A 19,670-nucleotide genomic window follows, 5' to 3' on the forward strand; every position below is an offset into this window, starting at 1 on the left:
TTAAGGGAGCCGGGGGCCGCATGCAGCTCTGCTTTGGCCCCGTGGGGCTTCTGTGTCGCTCAGAACCTCTGCTTGGTGGCAGGAGGTGCTGTGTCCCCCCCCCAGTGGTTCAGACACAACCTCCCCAGTCCCTCTTTGTGACCCCAGGGTCACACCCTCCTCTGTGGTCCCCCTCCCATCTGACTATTGGAGCCCCCTCCTCCCTACAGTTCCCCATTCTGATCCCTGCAGTCCTCCTCCACCCCCCACCTCACTGCCCCCCTCAGTTCCCCCCTCATCCCCATTCTGACCCCCAGGGTCCCTTTCCTCCTCCCCTTCCCCCATCCCACCCCTCCTATTCCGCCATTCTGATCCTCGTCCCCCCCCAACGTCCCCTCTCAATCCCCCATCCAGAATCACAGAATCACACAGTCACTGAGGTTGAAATCACCAATAGCTCTCACTAATCCATGTCCCTCAACACAACGTCTCAATGTTCCTTGAACACCTCCAGGGTCGGTGACTCCACCACTGCCAGAGCAGCCCATTGCAGTGCCCAACCACTCTGTTGGAGCAGTAATATTTCCTAACATCCAGCCTGAATCTCCCATGGTGCAACTTGAGGCCATTCCCTCTCATCCTATCACTGTTACAGGAGAGAAGAGACCAACCCCCAGCTCACCACAGCCTCCCTCAGGAGTTACGGAGGGCAGTGAAGTCTCCCTGAGACCCTTCTTGCAGTGAGGGGCCCAGAACTGAGCACAGCACTCGAGCTGCAGCCTCACCAGAGCTGAGTGCAGAGGGACAATCACTTCCTTGCACTGCTGGCAGCACCGTTTCTGATACAGGCCAGGATGCCGTTGGTCTTCTTGTCCACCTGGGCACACTGCTGGCTCGTGTTCAGCAGAGTGTCAACCAATAACCCCAGGTCCATTTCCTCTACATTGACTTCCAGCTGCTCTGCCCCACACCCATGGCGGTGCCTGGGGTTGTTGTGGCCAAAGTGCATCTCCAGTTGACCAGGAAGGCTGACAGATGATGGAAAGCAGCTTGGCTTTTCACCTCCACCAGCTCTCCGAGCACTCTTGGATGAATCTCATCTGGCCCCACAGACTTGTGGCAGTCCAGGTGGAACAGTAGGACTCTGTTTCCTGCTGAATTGTGGGGGGGTTATTCCGCTCCCCATCCGAGACTTCCAGGTCAGAGAGCAGAGAACCTAAGAGCTTTTTTTTCACCCTTGGCACTTCACATCCCTTGTGCACTGCAGTCTTCCCTTCCCTGAAGCTGCTCTCCCCATAAATTGTTGGCAGGGGTCTAAAGCCACCAGTCCTGCGGTTAGGATTTTGTGAAAGGGGTGCACCATTTGGTGTTGGGGTGCAATTTTCTGTTAAAGGAGTTAAATCTTCGGGCCTTGGGTTCAGGCTTTTGCTAAAGGGGTGCAGCCTTTTGTTCTTGGGGTTATGCTGCTTGGCAGCATTTGGCCTTGGGCTTCTGCTTTTAGTTTTCATTTCTCCTGTTTTGCATCTCTATGCCTCTCCAGGACTCCCTAGCAGAGACACTTTTTCTTTGCTGCAGCCTTCATGGACAAACTCCACTGAGCACAAGAGATCTGTGCAGACGCAGCAGCAGACATCTGTGCGCAGAGGGACACTGCTCATCCCATTTCTCCTCCTAGCTACGTCTCGTCCCACTCAGTGTGTCTTGAGGGGGTGAATCTCTGTCCACCTCCTGAGTCGCGCCTCCCCTGGTCAGCAAAGGGTCACTACTGCAATGGAGTCATCCAAACTCAGAGGAATAATACACATCCATTTATTGAGAGCTTTCTTAACAGCCAGCAACAACCAATTGGAGGTAACACTGGCCAATGGGCTAATTGCAATGAATAAGCGGTAGAGGTAAACAAAGAGTCAAATAAGAGATGGCAAAGAGAAAAGGCAGAAAATGGGGAAAGAGGGACAGACAGCAAAGCACTCGCAGATCCAGCCACGTGCCGGTGTCAGGTGCAGATCTTCAGTCTGATGGGTCGTCGCAGGTGGTGCTGTTCAGCTGGCAACGACGATCCCTGCATTCCAAAAAACAGAGACTTAAAGTGGCAGACAGAAGAGTGCCTAACAAAGATGTAAAGACGATTTCAGCTGTGGTTGGTACTGATGGGTACAACCAACCACACAAGGCTGAGCACGCTCTCCTGTCTCTATTCCAATTCTAGAAATACCCAGCACAGCCCCGTATTCTCTTGCTTTCATTTACTTCCATGAGCCATTTTAAAATGCACGTCGCTGTAGGCTGGCTCAAGCTCTAGGGCCTAAAGTCACAGCCTGAGAGGCTTACACCAGCCCAGGGCCTAAAGCCACAGCCCGAGAGGCCAGCACCAGCCTAGGGCTTAAAGCCACAGCTTGAAAGGCAGAGAGGCTGGCATCATCCCCGAGGCCTAAAGCCACAGCTGGAAAGGCTCAGACCAGCCACAACCCCAGTCCCGAAGCCACAAACCCCAGCCCAAGAGGCTGGCTGACATCAGATCCAGTGTCAAAACATCCCACGCAGTGTTAGCTATGGTGAGGGGAATTGCCCTCTGTGCTAGGAAGCAGACTGAATGCCAAGAGCTGTGTCTGAGGAACAGCCACGATCAGGTCGAGAGCTTGTGGGTCAAATCAAGGATCGGTCTGGTAAAGGGCACCGAGTGGTTGGGGTCTGCTACAGCCCACCTGATCAGGAGGAGGCTGTTGACGAGACTTTCTTGCTTCAGCTGCAGGAGGTGTTGTGCTTACAGGCTCTTGTCCTGATGGGGGATTTCAGCCACCCAGATACCTGCTGGGAGAGCGGCACAGCGGGTGGCAGACAATCCAGGAGATTCCTGGAGTCTGTCAAGGATAACCTCCTGGTCCAGGAAATAGATGGACCAACCCGAGGTGAAGCCTTACCAGACCTGGTGCTCACCAATGCAGAGGAGAGCGTTAGAGAGGCTAAGACTGGAGGCAGCCTGGGCTGTGCTGACATGCCTTGGTGGAGTTTGTGATCTTGAAGAATGCAGGCCTGGCAAAAAGTGGAGCAGGACTCTCAACTTCATGAGAGCAAACTTCTGGCTGCATGGTTTCCTCTTGTGCTTTACTGTCACCTTCCTTTGTGCCCACCACTGATCTGCAATGGTAAGTAAATAAGTAAGGCCTGAGTGGCCAAATGTTGGTCCGTGCAGTCCATGATGGTGCTGCACATGGCCTGGTGAGTATTTTGCAACCTGCCCCTGCATCTTCCTGCCCACTCTGTAGCTGTGGAACTGACAACCTCGATCTTTCTCCCACCTCATTACCTGACCCAACTCTGGTCTCTGATGGAAAAAGAGATCACAGCATTTAACGGGAGCTTCTCTTATCTGTTTGTGATTCTAGATGACTACACCGGTTCTTTTAAGCCAGTGTTCTGGTCAGACACAGCTTTTGTTCCTGAGGTGGAACGCAGAGGTAAATCACTGCCAGGACAGAACCTTTCAGGCTCCCCCTACCGTTCTCTTTTCCTCCCCTCTCCGTCTCCTTTCAGTTCTCTTCCCCTCCCCGTCCCCAGACAGTTCCACACACAGATTGCTGTGTATCAGCACAGTGCCACTGCAGGACCAGCACCTATGGGTGAGACGCTGCTGTGTGGAAGGGAGAGGAGGGTGCCGTGGAGCGATCCCTCGTTGTTCCCATCTGGAGATGGATATGGATGTGTCTGACACGAGCTGCTCTGTCCTGTTTGTTTACAGATGCGAGTGGAGATGAATGGGATGCAGAATCCCAGCCGGCTCCCCGGACGGAAGCTCTAGCAGATGGCATGGGTATGTCATGGCTTTTTACTTCCTTTGCGAGCTTTCACCTCACAGCCCTAATGTCAGCCAGCCACACCTGCAGGAGTGAGAGCACAGAGCTGCACGTGCGTGCCCTGTCCCTGCACCATCCCTGGTACCATCTGTTCCTCAGATGGCACTGTGCCGTCACGCAGTGACACAGACTGTGGTGTATGATGGAAAGCTCTCATGGTTCTTTGCTTGCAGAAGTGCATCCAGAGCAGAGCTGCTTCCCGTGCCGGACTCCCGCTGGTATCCCAGGGGTGGGTAGTCTGTCTGGGTGGACTTCACCAAACAGAGTGCTATGTTCAGTAGCTGGCTCATCCTGCTCAGGTCCTGTGGGACAGAGAGGGAAGTTGGTAAGACAAAGATATTTTCAGAGGTTTTCTCACATTCTACAGACAGTCACGATGGAGAATGCAGCTCCTGGTGGGTATATTTCTGTCTGTTTACCAGAGGGCTTGGAAACCAACATTCTACACATGTGGAAAACACTGATGTCTTCTGAGAAGTAGTGCCCCCTGAAGATAACATCTTCCTGATGAGAGCAGATATTTACAGTCCCACTCTGCTTCCTTCTTTCTAAAGAGATCAACTGAGAGCCTGTGGATGAGCCTGAGTGTGTCAAGAGGACAGCAGCTGCATGCTGCTCTTCTCCCATGAGGACACAGAGGACGTTCAAGTGGCTGGTGCTCCACTTCAAGGTAAAGGCCATGCACAGAGCTCTGTGGCTGGCGGTTAGAGGTTGCTCCCCTCCCACCGGCTTCCCAAGGACTTAGGAACTTTGTCCTTTGGGAACAAAGCCGCCTGAACCACACTCAGCAGACGGCGAGAAGCAGCAGCAATCTTCCTCCCACAGTCCCTGCATCCCAGGGAAGCGTTGTTCCAGGAGGCCACGGAAATGAAACACAACATTTCATGGCAGTGTCAGAGCTCTGATGAGATTGCCAGTCAGGCACGAGGCGCAGCAGTGACCACCATTGTTCCTTCAGGTTGCGGGTGCTGAAGAACACGCAGCTCATGAAGAACATGCAGAAGCGCACAGCGTCCCTGTGGAAGATGTCTCCATGTTCTCCTCCAAAGGCACTCTGCTTTGTTTGCTTTGTTTGTTGCTGTGCTCCTTGTAAGGATTCTGTACTGCATTTGTATCCAGCAGCAGAGGCAGAAACACCAGTGAGCTGCTCCACCACCTCCATCCCACCACGCTCTTTATTCCAGCACCACTCTGTGTGGTGCTGGGAGGAAGGAGAGTGGGAGGCTCTCCCGTGCCCTCAGCAGTTCCTCTCTCTGCAGGCACCTCATGGAATCTGCCAAAGCCCAGTGTGCTGCCCGCAAGGGTTCATGGCATCTGGACAGCGAGCCGGCCCCAGACAAAGCAGAGAACAGGTGGGCTCGGCCCCAGCGGCCTCCACATGTGTTAAGACATCCAGCCTAGGTGCTGTGGAGCCCCAGCACATCCTCCCCCTCAGACCAGAGAGCACCCCAGCTCCGCTGTCCCCAGCGCAGCCCCCGTGGCCCCCCAGCCCAGCCTACATCCCCCTGGCCACGCAGAAGAGATCGAGTCGCCCCAAGCCCCGCTGGGCACTGTGACCATCCCTGCTCCCATCCTCCAGCAGATGGCAGCCGTCCCCCTGGCGCAGGGTGAGGGGACCACATCCTACACCCGGACAACCACTGCTGCCGCCAGCTGAGGCTTTCCAGATTGCTCGTGCAATAGTGAACAAAAGAGCTATTTCTTAACTCTGCTGGCTGTGCCACATTCTGCTTAATTCTCCCAGAATACATTTACACTGGCTTCTCTTCAGAGCAAGAAGTTTCCACGCTACACCTGCGCAGTGCACAAGTCATAGCGACCTCGTAGGTATTTGAGATCATGGAGCAGATCTTCCCAGATGATGTGTTAAGGCAGCTGAGAGATGAAGAAGTGATCCAGGAGAGCCAGCATGGCTGCACCAAGGGCAGATTGTGCCTGATCCACCTGGTGCCTTCTGTGATGCAGTGTCGGCACTGATGGACAACAGGAGGGCAATTGATGTCATCTCCCTGGACTTGTGCAAGGCCCTTGCTGTGGTCCCGCACCACTTCCCTCTCTCTAAGTTGCAGTGCTTAACCACCCCCTCTCTGTATAGACGTTTTTCCTGGTACCCAACCTGGCACAACTTGAGGCCATTCCCCTCGTCCTGTCACTGGTGAGAAGAGACCAGCCCCCAGGACCCGACACTTAGCCCTATTGAAACTCATAGTTTGCCTCAGCCCACTGACCAATCTGTCCAGGTCCCTCTGCAGTGCCTTTCTCCCCTCCGGCAGATCAACACTCCCTCCCAGCTTGGTGTCATCTGCAAACTTACTGAGGATGAACTCAATCCCCTCATCAAGATTATTGATAAAGACGTTAAATACAAGTGGTCCCAGCACTGAGCCATGGGGGACACCACTCGTGACTGGCCGCCAGCTGAGTTCAGCTCCATTGACCACAACTCTTTGGGCCCGGCCATCCAGACAGTGTTTCACCCAGCAGAGCGTACGCCCATCCAAACCATGGGCACCCAGCTTCTCCACGAGGATGTTGTGGGGGACAGTGTCAAAGGATTTACTGAAGTCCAGGTAGACCAAATCAACAGCCTCACCTTCATCGACTAAGCGGGTCACCTTGTCAGAGAATGACATCACGTTTGTCAAGCGGGATTTACCATTTGTATGATCTCAGGAGGCTTTAACCCAACTGCTGAAAGGATATGGAAAGGACACATGAGTATGTCATCCCTGTGTCACGGTACGTCATAAGCCCCGTGCATGTTCTACGTTTCTTATGCCCTCCATCATTCTCACAGCCATACACGGGGCTTTGGGGAGCCGACGTTTCCGTTGTTGTTGGGGGTCCTGCTGCCACCTTGAGGTACTGAGCCGAACTGCCACCGTCTGTGTGAAACGAGGAAAAAATACAATTCTGAACCCACAGCACCTCAAAGTCCCTTCGAGACACCCCGACCACAGCCCCCGCTGCCCCTTACAAACCTCAGGAGTGCCAGCAGCACCTCGTGCCTTAGGATGGGGTGCATTTTCGGTGCCTGGTGCATTTCGCGAGGATGCGCTCATCTCCTGCATCGTGATCATTGGCAAAAATGTCCAACGGCGCTGACCAGAGCTGGGGGCTCAGCGCTGGCACGCAGGAAAACCTGCTGTGCTGCAGCGTGAGCCTCCGGCACTGCTGCTGGGCACCGCCGGGCGCAGCCTGGCTCCGTCCTCTCCACACCTCCCTGCGGGGACTGATGGCCGTGCCCGGGATCCCCCGAGCCTCCTCTTCTGCAGGCTGAGCCGCCCCAGCTCTGCCAGAATCCCACCCCAGCCATTTCCCACGCGGTGCTGAGGAGGGGAGGGGATGCGGGGGAAGGAAAGGCGCTGGTGGGTGCAGTCCTACGACACGGCCATTTGAGCTGCCCTGTCCTCACCCAGCGGTGGGCACAGGGATGGGGGGGTCTTTGGAGCTGCAGATACGACTGCACACAGAAGCGCTGAAAAACGAACGCTAAACATTTAATCGTTGAACACACAGAGCAGTAAACAGAGGAATGACCGCGTTCCCAACCAGCTCCCACCCTGACAATCATCCCCCCTCGCGGCTTCCCTCCTCGGGGCCAACTCGAAGCGGCTCCACGTCGGCTTCACGCAGCTCCGGGAGCTGCGCGCGGGGACAGACAGACGGGCAGATGGAAAACGGCACCTGGGGACTGCAGCTGCGGGGCAGCAGCCGAAGGCTCTCGCTGACTCCGTGCCGGGCTCGAACGCGCCTCGATCCGCGCGATCTCTCCCTCTCTTTCGGGGCTGCCCGGCTCAGCCAGGAGCCGCTCCCGGACGCCGGCGGGTCCCGCCGCTCGCGGTCAGCCGCCGCTTCTCGCAGCCCGGCGGCGCAACGACGGCGGACGGCTCGGTTCCGACGGGGGACGGATGGGGCCGGCGGCGGTGCCCCCGCGCCGCCTTCCCCCGACCGCTCGGCGTCCCCGAGGCACGGGGCAGGCGGCGGCGGGGACCCGGGGCGGCGGGGACCCGGGGCGGCGGAGCGGGCGGTCGGGGGAAGGCGGCGCGGAGGCACCGCCACGTTCCCCGCACGGAGCCCCGCGGCCGCCATTGGCGGAGAGCCAGCGCTCGGCCCCGCCTCCTTCGCTCTCCCATTGGTCGGTCCGCCGGATGGGGCGGGCGCTCCGCTCGGGGTCCTTTCCGTCGCGCCGTCGCGCCGTCGCGCCGTCATTGCGTCATCCTCGCGCGCGTCCCGCCCGGCCCCGGCTCAGCTGCCCGCGGCGCCGCTCCGCTTCCAGGGCTCCGGGGCGGCCGGGCCCCGGCTGCGGCTGCGGGAGGAGGAGGGCGGGGACGTGGGGGACCGCAGCGAGCCCGCGCCCGCGCCGCCACGCCCTGCCCCGCTCCGTGCGGGCCTTGCTGGAGAGCGGCAAGCGCGGGCTGGCGGCTGCCCGGGCGCAGGGGGGGGAGCGGGGCGTCCGGGCGGGCGGCGGGGCCCGGCGATGGCGTGGGGAACCCGCTGGATACGGGCGGCTCCGGGGCACCTTGGCGTCCCGCTGCAGGCGGCGGTCGCGGCAGTTCGGTTAGTTCAGCCCCACGCGGATCGCCTTCTCGGGCTCCTCGCTGGGCGCCGACGGCCGCGCTCCCGCCCGGGGCAAGCGGTGCCGGCCCGAGGCCGGCGCTGTGCGGGGCGGGGCTGAGCGCGGGGCGATCAGCTGCTGCTGCTGCTCGGCCGGCTTCTCGGCCGCCTGCGCAAGGCGCGCTGCTGGCTCGCGTTCAGCCGAGCGTCGGCCCGCAGCTCCGGATCCTTTTCCTCCACGCGGCCTTCCGGCCGCTCTGCCCCAAGCCCGCAGCGATGCCTGGGGTCGTTGTGACCAAAGTGCGGGACCCGGCGTGTGGTGGTGTTGAACCTCGTGCCGTTGGCATCAGCCGTCGATCGGCCTGACCGGAGCCCCCTGCAGGGTCTTTAGGCAGATTATAGGCGGATGCCGTAGCTGAGGGGCGATGGGAGACAGGGAGCATCCTGCCGTGCCACCGGCAGCCCGGGGACCAGTGCTGTGGGTGCCGGCATGAAGCTCCTCCGTCTGTCAGCACGGGAGCTGCGGTTCTGGCTGCAGCGGCAGGAACTCAGCACAGCCCTGCAGAGAGCGGTCTGGCAGCACGAGAAGAAGATGACGGCCGTGGAGTGCGAGAGCCTCAGCAGCGTCTGCAGCCCGTGAGGAGCTGAGCGGGGCTGGGAAGAGGAAGCTGTGGGAGTCCTGGGGAGGGGCGCGCAATGACAGCATCAGTGGCAGAATCATCTGCTTCCTCCTCCGCTCCTGATACCGTGCGCTGGTTTTCTTTGAGAAGCCAGTGCAGAACCAGACTCCACTGTCACATCTGTGGGGTTCCACAGAACACACAGACATGGGGTAAGTTTAGGTTGGATATCAGGACAAACTTCTCTACAGGAAGGTTCTTAAGCACTGGAATGGGCTGCCCAGGGAGGTGGTTGAGTCACCATCCCCAAACGTGTTTAAAAATCATTTGGTTGTGGTGCTCCGGGACATGATTTAGGGGAGGGTTGTTAGAGTTGGGGTACTTCAGGTTGTGGTTGGACTCGATGCTCTTGAAGGTCTTTTCCAACGTGAGCGATTCTGTGATTCTACAGGGACACAGTGTGTTGGATTGCTGTTTGTTGCAGAACACCAGCACAGGGCAGGACTGGGGACTGGGAAGATCACAGAAGATCACAGAAACACCAAGGTTAGAGAAGTCCTACAAGATCATCCAGTCCAACCATCCACCTATCACCAATAGTTCTCACTAAACCATATCCCTCAACACGAAATCCGAACGTTCCTTGAACAACTCTAGGGTTGGTGACTCCACCACCTCCCTGGGCAGCCCATTCCACTGCCTGACCACTCTTTGAGAGAAGTAGTATTTCCTAACGTCCAGCCTAAATCTCCCCTGGTGCAGCTTGAAGCCATTCCCTCTAGTTCTGTCACCAGTTACATGAGAGTAGAGGCCGAAGCCCAGCTCACTACAGCCTCCCTTCAGGTAGTTATAGAGAGCAATATGGTCTGTCCTGAGCCTCCTCTTCTCCACAATGAACACTCCCAGCTCCTTCAGCCCCCCCTCATCAGGCCTGTGCTCCAGACCCCTCACCAGCTGTGTTGCCCTTCTTGGAACACGCTTTGGGGGCATCCTCAGGTGGGTTCAGATGGTCCTGTAGTCTTCTGGAAGGGTCTGGAAATGTTCCTGAAGTGTCTTGGGGTGTCTAGTGGATCCTGGACTCATCCAGAAGGGTCTAGAGATGTCCCAGAGGGTTTGTTGGGGTGACCAGAGGGTGCCCAGGGTTTCCTGGAGTGCTCCAGAGTTCTCGAATGGGGATTTTGAGGACAACCTCACATAGTGACACGTTCTTATGCTGCTTTGTCCCCATGGGATCGTCCCCAAAAATATCTGTTTCCATTAAAATAAATACTATGTCAATTTTGTTGTATTTTTTTCGCCACTTCCTTTCAGAAATGGATGGTTCTCGCCAAATCTCCGTGCAAAGCTCCACAGAAACAACTCCCCACAGGCCACCAGGTGACACCAGGACAACTGTCAGCAGTGTCAGCACCGGGACAACCACCTGTCCCTGAAGTTCTCACTGTCACTGTAACCGTGGAATCTGGGGCCATACCAACCCGTCTTCCTCGAGAGCCCCATCAGCGTCCTACAGCTCCTGGAGCCTGGTGTCGCTGTCACCCTGGCTGTCCATGACTGTCCCAAGCTGTCCCCCCTGCCTTGGTGGCACAACTGCAGCACGGTGACATCCTCATTGAAGAGGTGATGAGGAGGATTACAGGGAGGAAGCTGGGGACAGTGGGGGGACACATGGGGTGTGACATGGGGTTGGTGGTATCATCGTTGGTGGTACTATCATTGGGTGTCACCTTCACTGGATGCCATTGGGTGTCATCGAGTGTCACTGTCTTCAGGTGACACCATGACACAAGGTGACCTCGATGTGGAACAGCCATGACGCAGTGTCCCCATCCCTGGCTGTCACTGTTGTTATCGTCATCCGGTGTCACCATCACTTGTGTGTCACCATCTCTTGGATGACACTATTCCCTGTACACTGAGCACCACACAGAGGGTGGGACTCGACTGTCATCCAGCCCCGCAAGCCCTGCGTTGTCACCATGCTGTCACTGAGCCTCTTGCTGTCCTTTGTCACCCCTCCAGGTCTGCCTACAGTCGGCCTCTTGTGAGGTTCAGATGTGCTATGTGGATCAGGCTTTGTTTTTAGAGTCCTCGGTGGCTGCTTGCTTTGTACTGCTGGCTGCTGTTTGATAGGAGCAAGAGAAGTCTTGTGTGCTAAGAAGAACCTGGTGGTGGAGGGGAAAAAAATCCTCAGGGTTTGGATGCTTCCGTGTGTTACGAGTGATGGTGATACCACTGCTCGATCAGTTTGAGTGCATGAAACAAGTCTGCAATCTTTTATTAATGGAGTAAGGTGAAAGGAGTCCTATGGATTTGAGAGTTGACTTTAAGTCTGTGGGCATTTTCCAGGAGCTGGGGTAAGGGATGAGGCAAGGAAAGGTGTGGTAAGAGGATGAGGTGTAGGAATAAGAACAGCTTCCATTGATATCAACTCCCGCGGTTACTTTTTGACTTGGAATGCATGCTTTTTTTAATAAAGAACAAACTCATTGTGCAGCTTTTGAATGAATTCATTCACACCTGTTACTGTTTGGTGTTCTTCTCTACATGGAACTGCAATTGAAATGGAGACTCCTGGTCTGATTGCCAGCCCCCTCCCGCATGCTCAGATCAGCCAAGTTTGCAAGGCCTGGCTCTTGGTGCCCAGTTGTGCTCAAGGTCAGAGAGTTGGCTCTTCTCGGCTTTGAGATGTGTTTTCCAGTTGCATGTTGTGTTATTTCTGTTGTGTTGACCTCTTGAGCTGCAGCCCCAACTGGGGATCCAAGTAAACTAACACAGCAGGAATGGTTGAGGTATATGTGAACTTGAATTGGAAATGCAATGCCAAGGACTGCACAAATGTGGGACAGTTCTGAGTGTAAGGAAAGGCATCTGCTGGCTGAGTGCTTTGCTGGGTGGGCATCACCCTGCTGAAGAGTAGGCAGCTGTTGTCTTTGCAGACAGCCACATCCATGGGGATTGGAAGCTTTTTCTTCTTGCCTGGAAAGAACCACCAGCAGAAAGGATCCTATGCATGGCTTCTGAGCCCTTTCAGATAAACCAGCTGGATTAACGTGGCCTGTGACCTTGGTTTGGAGTTAACCCAGCAGGCTTTGCCCAAAGCAGAATGACCTGTGGGCACAGCGTCCAGCAGGGGGAAGTGACCAACAGCTGGAGACAGCAGCAGCTTGAGCAGCGCTCTTGAGGGAAATCCTCACTGGGAACAAAGGCCCAGAAGAAGAGAGTAGCTTGTCCCTGTGTTCACATAGTAAGGTTTTCCTTTCTCACCTGACTGTTACCTCTCAGGTGGTGCCTACAGCTGTGTGATGTGCTCTGCAGGAAGCGCTAATGTTTTGCATTTAACCTTGTCTTTCATCTTCTTTTAAAGCTTAGAGGCAACCTTAATTTCTACAGTCCTGAGCTTTGTGCCACAAGAGCTCTCCAGTTTCTACCTGTGATGTGAGACTGTATTGTGTCTACTCTATGTCAGGCTCTTCTTCTCTTTTCATTTTAAGCTAGGAAAATTCATTTCTGGGCCAGGAGAAGAAGAAATGCAACAATCTTCCCTGCACTGCTCAGTTTGCCTGAGTTGCCAAGTGCTCCTCATTTTTCTTGTATCCTTCAATTTCAAGTTCATATTTTCCCAAAAACAAAAGAATTCAAAAGTAACCACCTACAGTTAAGTAAGCGATTTCAGTATTTATTTCTGATTGTGGCAATTACTTCAGTTCAGAAGTCATGCTTAATTTACGGTGCCTGTTTTAATTTTAACAAAGTTTGCAGTTGCAGCTGACTTCCCAAGGCTGCAGCACATGGTGGTGGCACAGCCTTGGGCTTCTGCATTTGTGCTAATCCTCTGTCTTGCAGGTCAGCTGGTGCTAGAAGTGGACGGCATCCCAGTGTGAATGAAGGTTTTTGTAGGAGCAGCTGCTGATGGGAGGAAGGAAGTGCAGGCTAATGGACTCTGAAGCATCTCCCAGTACGGTACCAGGGGAGGCAGTAGTGATGTTGGGGGGCAGTTGCAGAAGAACACGAGGAGCTCCTCAGCAGGAAGCTACAAACCCTGCAGAAAGCTGCAGGAGACTCAGAGCACGTGTGGATGCCCAGGAGGAAATGGAGGCCCAGTATTTGAGCAGCGCCTGGCCATGGAGTGCTTTCCAGTCCAAATGCTTAAAGCCACAGTCCAGTTAGAGAGGCTGACACACGTCCTGGGGCCTAAAGATGCTGCCAGAGAAGCCAGGACTGGCCCTGAGGCCTAAAAACAGAGCCAGAGAGACTGGCAGTGGCCACAGGACCTGAAGCCACAGCCAGAGTGGCCAGCACCAACTCTGGGGCATAAAGCCACAGCCCCAGCCAGAGAGGCTGGCACAAGTCCTGGGGTATAAAGCCACAGCCAGAGAGGTCTGCGCTGGCCCTGAAGTCTGAAGCTCCAGCCAGAGAGCCCAGCACCAGCCCTGGGCCATAATGCCACAGTTATAGCCACAGAGGCCAGCACCAGACCAGATGGGGCTTAAAGCCACATCTACAGCCGAACAGGCTGGCACCAGCTGTGGAGCCTAAAGCCAAATCCTGAAAGGTCGGCACCAGCCCCTGCGCCTGAAGCACAGCCAGAGAAGCCGGAACCAGGCCAAGGGCCTAAAGACAAAGCCACAGCTGGAGAGGCCTGCACTGGCCCCAGGTCCTAAAGCCACAACCACAGCCAGAGAGGCTGGCACCACTGCTGTGGCCTAAAGCCGAAGCTGGAGAAGCCGGCACTGTCCCCAGGACTTCAATCCACAGCCTGAAAGGCTGACACCGGCTCCAGGGCCTAAAGCCAGCACAAGAGGCCAGCACCAGCTTCGGGTCTAAACCACAGCCACAAAGGCCTACGCCGGCCCCGGGGCCTGAAGGTGCAGCCACAGCCCGAGAGGCCGGAACCAGGCCAAGGGCCTAAAGCCACATCTGCAGCCCGAGAGGCCGGCACCAGCCCTGGGGCCCAAAGCCAGAGGCACAGGCCAGCTCCGGCCCCAGGGCACACAGATGTGCCTTCCTATTGGTTTCTACTGATTCCTATAGGACTCCATTGACCACTCTGAGGCCATACTGGTCCTTACTGGTTTTTACTTAGCCATACTGGACTTTTCTGGTCTATACTGGTGTGCACTCCTCCCAGTTCCTACTAGTTCCTCTGGGACTCTACTGACCACAACGAGGCCATACTGAGTTTTTATTGGGCTGCATAAGAGTCATGTTCACTTCTCTGTTGCTTTACTTCAATTAACCCCCATTCAGTTAACCCCATTCACCCCACTGGGTGACCCTGGTGTTAGTTTCCTAAAATTTGGATCTAGGAGGTGACCACTCCCTTTGCTTATGATGAAAGCACAGAAGTGATGCAGGCACTCGCTGAGGTCACAATGGTTGCTGGGGTGGGAGCGTTCGTGCCACAGCTGGTGAGCAGAGCTGGTGCTCTCGTGAGCGTGCTGCACACGGAGACTGAGCTCTGTGCTTTTCTTGAGAGAGATCACCCTGTGAGAGCCCATTGGAAGCACCACTGCGGTGTGTGTGAGCTGGGCACAGCTCAGGCTGAGCAGTGACCAGGTGAGCTGGGTTTGGTGCTGGGTGGTTGCCAGTGGTGTCTCAGCAGAAAAGCTGGGCTGGGGAGGAGTTCTCAGCTCCAGCGCTGCCCTTCTGAATGGCTGTTTCCAGAGGAAACATGTTCTTCTTGAGATTCCATCCCACGTTTCAGTGAGGATGACGAAATGTCATTCCTCCCCTGGAAAATTGCTGCCAGGTCCCCACCTTCATGTCAGACCTAAAAAAGGAAGCAGAGCACAGCCTTAATAGAGTGCAACTTGTGTCTCACTGCTCCATGGATTGCTTGGTGTGCCATACCCAGCAGGTGTTTCAGCAAACCGTGCTGAAGTCACGACAGAGAGCCGGGTGCTCAGCTGGGCACATGGACGGTCAGCACACCTGTGGGGGAAAAGGGGACCTGGGGGCACTTGCTGACAGAAGCCATGGCAGTCAGACACAAGCTGCAGCTAGTGATGGGCAATTCTTGCAGACAGCTGATGTCCAAGCATTGCCCTCCTCAAGAGACTACATTGCATGGCAGAAGAAAGCTGGGAAAATGCTTCTTCCTCATGATTTTTCACTTGTTGATACTTTCTGTAAGGGTTCCTGTCCAAAAGGAGAACTCGGAGATCAAGGCAGTTGAAGAACGAGTGAAGCCAGCTCCTAAGAGCGAAGGAGGTTCCTGTGGAGAGAACCCTCAGACCTTGCAAGTGTTCCTCTGACACTTCAGCCATCATGGCTCAGCAAGGAGATGACCGTGGTTCTAATTCCTGCTCTGTGAGAGGAAAGGTATGGCTGGGTTTCCTTTGCTTGATGTTTCTTTCTTTTTCCCATGTTTAAGGGAAGGGGTGGAGCAGGAGGAGCCCTACTGGTCCTTTGTCACCTCAAAAACCACTTGGATTTTGCGCTCCCTGCTGACAGTCTGGGCTAATGACGTGGACATGGCTTAGGCTGTATTTTCCCTTAGTGATAATTAATCTCTCAGCACTCTGATAATCTATCTCTGGCACAATCTGGAACCTCTCTGCAAACCTTGGCTGCCCGTTCCCACTGACGTTTCTTCCTTTCTTTCCCCAGAAGCAGCGCGGCGCAGTTCCCCGTGTTTGGGAGCAGCAGCCAGCAGGCTGCCGGAGATCCAACCGCATCTTGCAGCGCGCAGAGGGACGCGATGGGAACAGAGCGTCCTTACTGCCACGCAAAAGTGAGTTTCTTGAGGCCTCTGTTATGAAGGATGGAGGAATGAATTTTGAGTATTACTTCTGAGTGGGTGCAGTGCTGCAGGGGATGTCAAATAAGCCACTGTGGAAGTGTTGGAGAGACCGACAGCGGCAGTTGGTGGCAGCAGTGAGGCAGAAGTCTGCATATAAATGCTTAGAGTCGAGTGAATTCCTTTTAGAGCCACAAAATGTGTCTCAACTTTTGCACCTGATAGTGTTTTGTTTGGTGATGCACCTCTGCTCTGTCAAATGTAGAGCTGTCAGGGAGGCTGGGGTTCTTCTGCTGTCATCTGAGCAAGAATGAGACTTTTGTTTTTTTGTTGTTTTGGAGGTGGATTTGGTCTGATAGGACAATACTTCTACAGGCTACTGGTTTCTGTTAAATCAGCAAATTGTATTTTGTTGTAGGGACGGAGCCTGCGCGTCTGTGGAATGGTGCTGGGCAAGGGGGGAAGCGGAAAGCCTCCGCAGGTAAGCAGCTCTTGTGAGCTGTGGTGTGGGTACCTGCCTCTAAATAGGGCTGCATGCAGGGCTGTGTGTGATGGAGAGGAAAGGACACTGCAGATCTGTGTTGACTGCAGAAATGGCACAGTGTTGAATCAGCAGAAAGGCAAATGGAAGAAACTATGCTTGAAGACCAGAAATTTGTGTCTGACTGTGCTAAAGTCTTCCTCCAAAGAGATGCTCTTCATGTCTTTCTTGTTTCCTTTCTGTCAGAAGCTGATGCCAGTGGCCTTCCTCTGAAGCGCAGCCTTGCAGAAAGGCAGGGGGAAGCTACAGACCATGACATGGCACCCAAGAGAGGTACAGACGCACAACAGGCATCTGGGTTTGGTGCACTGTCTTTCTAACTAGGCTTTCTGTCTGTTCTTCCTGGGACTGTTCTCACTGCGTGTTGCTTGGGGTCTTAATCCCCGGGACTTATAGTTACCTTTCCTGTGCCGATTTGAAATACAAATCCACAGTTCATCCATGATCCTAAGATCCGTGACTGTGAACACTGCAGATGAGATGCGCTAGCATTGTGACCCATTTTGCAGACTGAAAGTAATATTGGACTCTTGTTATATCTTCTTGCTTCTTCTTTCTTGCCAGAGATAGGTGCTGAGCCCAATGGAAAGATCTACACGAAAGCGGTGCAGGAAGTCCTTTCTGAGAAAGCTCATCTCCAGGCTGGAGGGCTTCCTACAACAGCAGGTCCCAGCTCAGGGAGAAGACCTTCCCCTGCAGCGTGCCCCCGCTCTGTCTCCAAGTCCCTGGCTGGATGTAAACGCAAGGGCTTGGAAGAAGAGCAGCAAACAGCAGCGCAGTTGCCTGCTACCAAAAGAGCGAGGGGTCAGAGCGGAGACAGCGTGCCGGCTCCAGCAGCACAGCCTGGGCCTGCTGCAGCACGGAGCTCCAAGCTAAGAGGTAAGAAGGTGCTGTGGTACCCACCCTGTAGGGTAGGTGCTGCCCTTATCAAGCACACTGAAGTTGCATAGGGTTTGCTTTGCTTTTTCCTTCTCTGCAGAGGGGGAAAGAGTTGAAGCCTGCAAAGTCCAAAGGCAGTGAGGTGCCACAGTATGTAACCCCGACTCCATTAACTCCATGGTAGTCTTCTGCACCTTTCCACTGGAAATGTCATTCACTGAGAGGCTTCCAATTTCCTTTGTCTTTTTTCTGGGATCTGTTTTTATGGCACCCATATTTCTGCAGTTTTGCTGCTGACAGAATGAATTCAGTTTTATTCTTGCTTTATAGCAAGAAGACAACGAAAAGAGAGAAGAGTGGAATTGAAGAAGGCTTCTCTGAGAGCTGACGCTGCACGTGCAGAGGTCAGTCCTTGGTGAGCACAGACATGGCTCTTGTTGTTCTCAGTGCCTCTGCCTGTCAGACATGAAAGATATTGCAGAATCCCAAGGCAAGCAATGTAATAGAAAAACACCCAGCTGTGTGTTTAAGGAAATCACACTGTCAGTGACAGCTGCCTAGGGGAGCTTGGATGCCTTCCTCTGGCTTGAGAAGGACACTGTTGGTAAGGGCTGGAGGGTTTTTCTGTGATAAAGAGCCTTGCCATGTCAGGCACTGTGACCTTTGGGACCTCGTTCCCCCAGCAGAGCATGAATCTTACCATAGGCAGCGTGTTATGGGAAGGAATGTCAGTGACCTGAATGGCAGGAACGTGCTGTGCTGCATGGGGCCGTTCTGGAAGGTTTACTGATCAGCCTTTCTTAATGAGATCGCCCTAGATTGTTTCTGTCCTATCTCTACACTTGCCTTATTTCTTTCCAGTCATCCGCAATGAACACCCTTGTGGAGATGATGCAGAAGCTGCAGCTGAAGGACTGAGAGGAAGAGCATCAGAAGGCAGCGGCTGCAGCACGCAGAGTTACAGGGCAGCGTTCTGAGTGCCACCCAACTTGGCACTCCATGTTTGGTTGTAGTCAATAAAAAATAGTCACAATTAGAGATTGACAAAGAGCGCATGGCCTGATTTGTCCAGTGGCATTCCATGAGCTGCTGCACTACTGCTGGTCCAGAGTAGAAACTATGCAGCTTCGGACCACCAAGCTGCCATCCTGGCATTGTTCTTCTTGGAGGCAGTGCTCCAAGTTCTCCTGCTGTTGCTGACACCTGACGTTACCTAGGGAGGACTTGGCCACTGCACTCTGCTCCACCCCCTGTGCCACACACACGTGTGCAGCCCGCCACCCTTCCACCTGCTGTGCAAACGCACCATCCCATCTTGCACACTTCAGCCACATGGCTTTCCTCTTCCTCCCCCCACCAGATCCCATTCCTGCTTCCCCTTCCCCACCCTGCCCCCCCATTGCTTTGGCCCCAGTAGCGTGCCACCCCCCGCAGCCCTCCAGTTTGCATGAGGCTTTGCTTCCTTCGTGCACAACCCCCCATCGCTGTGCCCCTTGTTGCAGCCTTCTTTTGCAGCACCATTTAGCAATTTCCCCCCTACTAAAAGTACAGTTAGCTCAGAAATCCATACTGTTTTCAATTAGCATTTTTAATTAAAACACAGCCTTGCAGCCAGTGCTGTGAATCTTTATCACCGGATTGTGAGCTACTCCTGGCAGTGAATTCTCTCTCTGTACCATTGGTTTTGTAGCAGTCATTGTTACCTTTGCCTCAATATCCCTCTGGGTTCTCTGTATGTGTTTATTCCTTTCTGGAATCTTACTTCTCATTGGTAAACCCCCTCACAACTTTTCCGCTTTGCTTTTGTGTATGGAACATCTTATAATCTTACGTGGGTTAGAGTCTGATTCTGCAAATCAGCAGAGAGGATGGAGCCAGGCTGCACCCAGCGCTGCAGGACCAGAGGCTCACGCTGCAGCACAGCAGGTTCCCGTGCAAAGCTGCCACCACCACGCTGCTTCTCTCTGCTTGCACTGGGCATGCTGCAGAGCACGTGCAGACAGTGCATGCCAGAATCCCCCAGTTTCCCTCTTCCACCCTTTCTCCAACTCCAGACCCTCTCTTCACCTCACAGAAGCCCCATTCACACCTTTCCCCCTGTAGATTCCCCACAACCCCCCTACCCACCCCCAGGCTTTCTTTCCACCTCTAGAAGCCTCACTAACCCCTTTCTTCCTCCCACAACCTCTCCTATCCACCCCTGGAAGTAATGCAGAAGAATCTGGAGATGTCCTAGAGTGGTTTGGGGCACGTGGGGGGTCCCCAGGTGGGTCCAGGGGGTCCTTGGATTCATCCAGAAGGGTCTGGAGATGTCCAAGTGGGGTCTTGAGGGTGTCCAGGGGGTCTCCAGGATAGTCCTGGGGATCCCTTGAAGGATCTGGAAGCTCCCAGGATGGGCTCAGGAGCTCCAAGGAGCCACTGGGATGATCTGGAGATGTCCCACCAGTAAAGTCTGGTATGGGCCAGAGAGTCCTCGTGTGGTCCTGGAGTCATCCAGA

At 54.7% G+C, this 19,670-nt stretch overlaps 1 protein-coding gene and 1 pseudogene across 3 annotated transcripts; one reads left to right on the forward strand and one right to left on the reverse strand.

Annotated features, from left to right (window-relative positions):
- Nucleotides 1-1,772: 1,772 nt before the first annotated feature.
- LOC149914112 (uncharacterized) lies at nt 1,773-8,833 on the reverse strand (annotated as a pseudogene). The gene is made up of 6 exons (XR_016460592.1): nt 8,758-8,833; nt 7,053-8,559; nt 6,427-6,898; nt 3,594-4,135; nt 2,685-3,117; nt 1,773-2,041 (listed from the first exon to the last, which is right to left on the reverse strand). The product of XR_016460592.1 is annotated as an uncharacterized LOC149914112 (transcript).
- Nucleotides 8,834-13,801: 4,968 nt separating this feature from the next.
- On the forward strand, nt 13,802-18,521 carry LOC149914113 (zinc finger CCCH domain-containing protein 11A-like). Of its 2 annotated transcripts, none has more exons than XM_090127613.1 (8): nt 13,802-14,569; nt 15,147-15,334; nt 15,623-15,746; nt 16,171-16,233; nt 16,480-16,566; nt 16,858-17,172; nt 17,503-17,587; nt 18,034-18,521. In XM_090127613.1, the coding sequence occupies exons 2-8, from the start codon at nt 15,281-15,283 to the stop codon at nt 18,044-18,046; spliced, it is 741 nt and encodes a 246-aa protein (XP_089983739.1). In that variant the 5' UTR covers nt 13,802-14,569; nt 15,147-15,280; the 3' UTR covers nt 18,047-18,521. The 2 variants fall into 2 exon arrangements, with proteins under 2 accessions (XP_089983739.1, XP_089983738.1); XM_090127612.1 differs by having other exon boundaries at nt 17,503-17,576; nt 18,034-18,517.
- The last annotated feature ends 1,149 nt before the right edge of the window (nt 18,522-19,670 follow it).

The sequence above is a fragment of the Phasianus colchicus genome, chromosome 31 (assembly GCF_987193195.1).
Source record: "Phasianus colchicus chromosome 31, bPhaCol1.hap1.1, whole genome shotgun sequence".
NCBI lineage: Eukaryota > Metazoa > Chordata > Aves > Galliformes > Phasianidae > Phasianus > Phasianus colchicus.

Bases quoted from the DNA above. Each gene is read 5' to 3' on its own strand.
- LOC149914113 (XM_090127612.1), top strand. From the start codon at position 15,281: ATGGCTCAGCAAGGAGATGACCGTGGTTCTAATTCCTGCTCTGTGAGA. The intron at 16,234-16,479 runs GTAAGCAGCTCT...CCTTTCTGTCAG, and splicing joins GAAGCGGAAAGCCTCCGCAG to AAGCTGATGCCAGTGGCCTT. The intron at 17,577-18,033 runs GTCAGTCCTTGG...ATTTCTTTCCAG, and splicing joins CTGACGCTGCACGTGCAGAG to TCATCCGCAATGAACACCCT.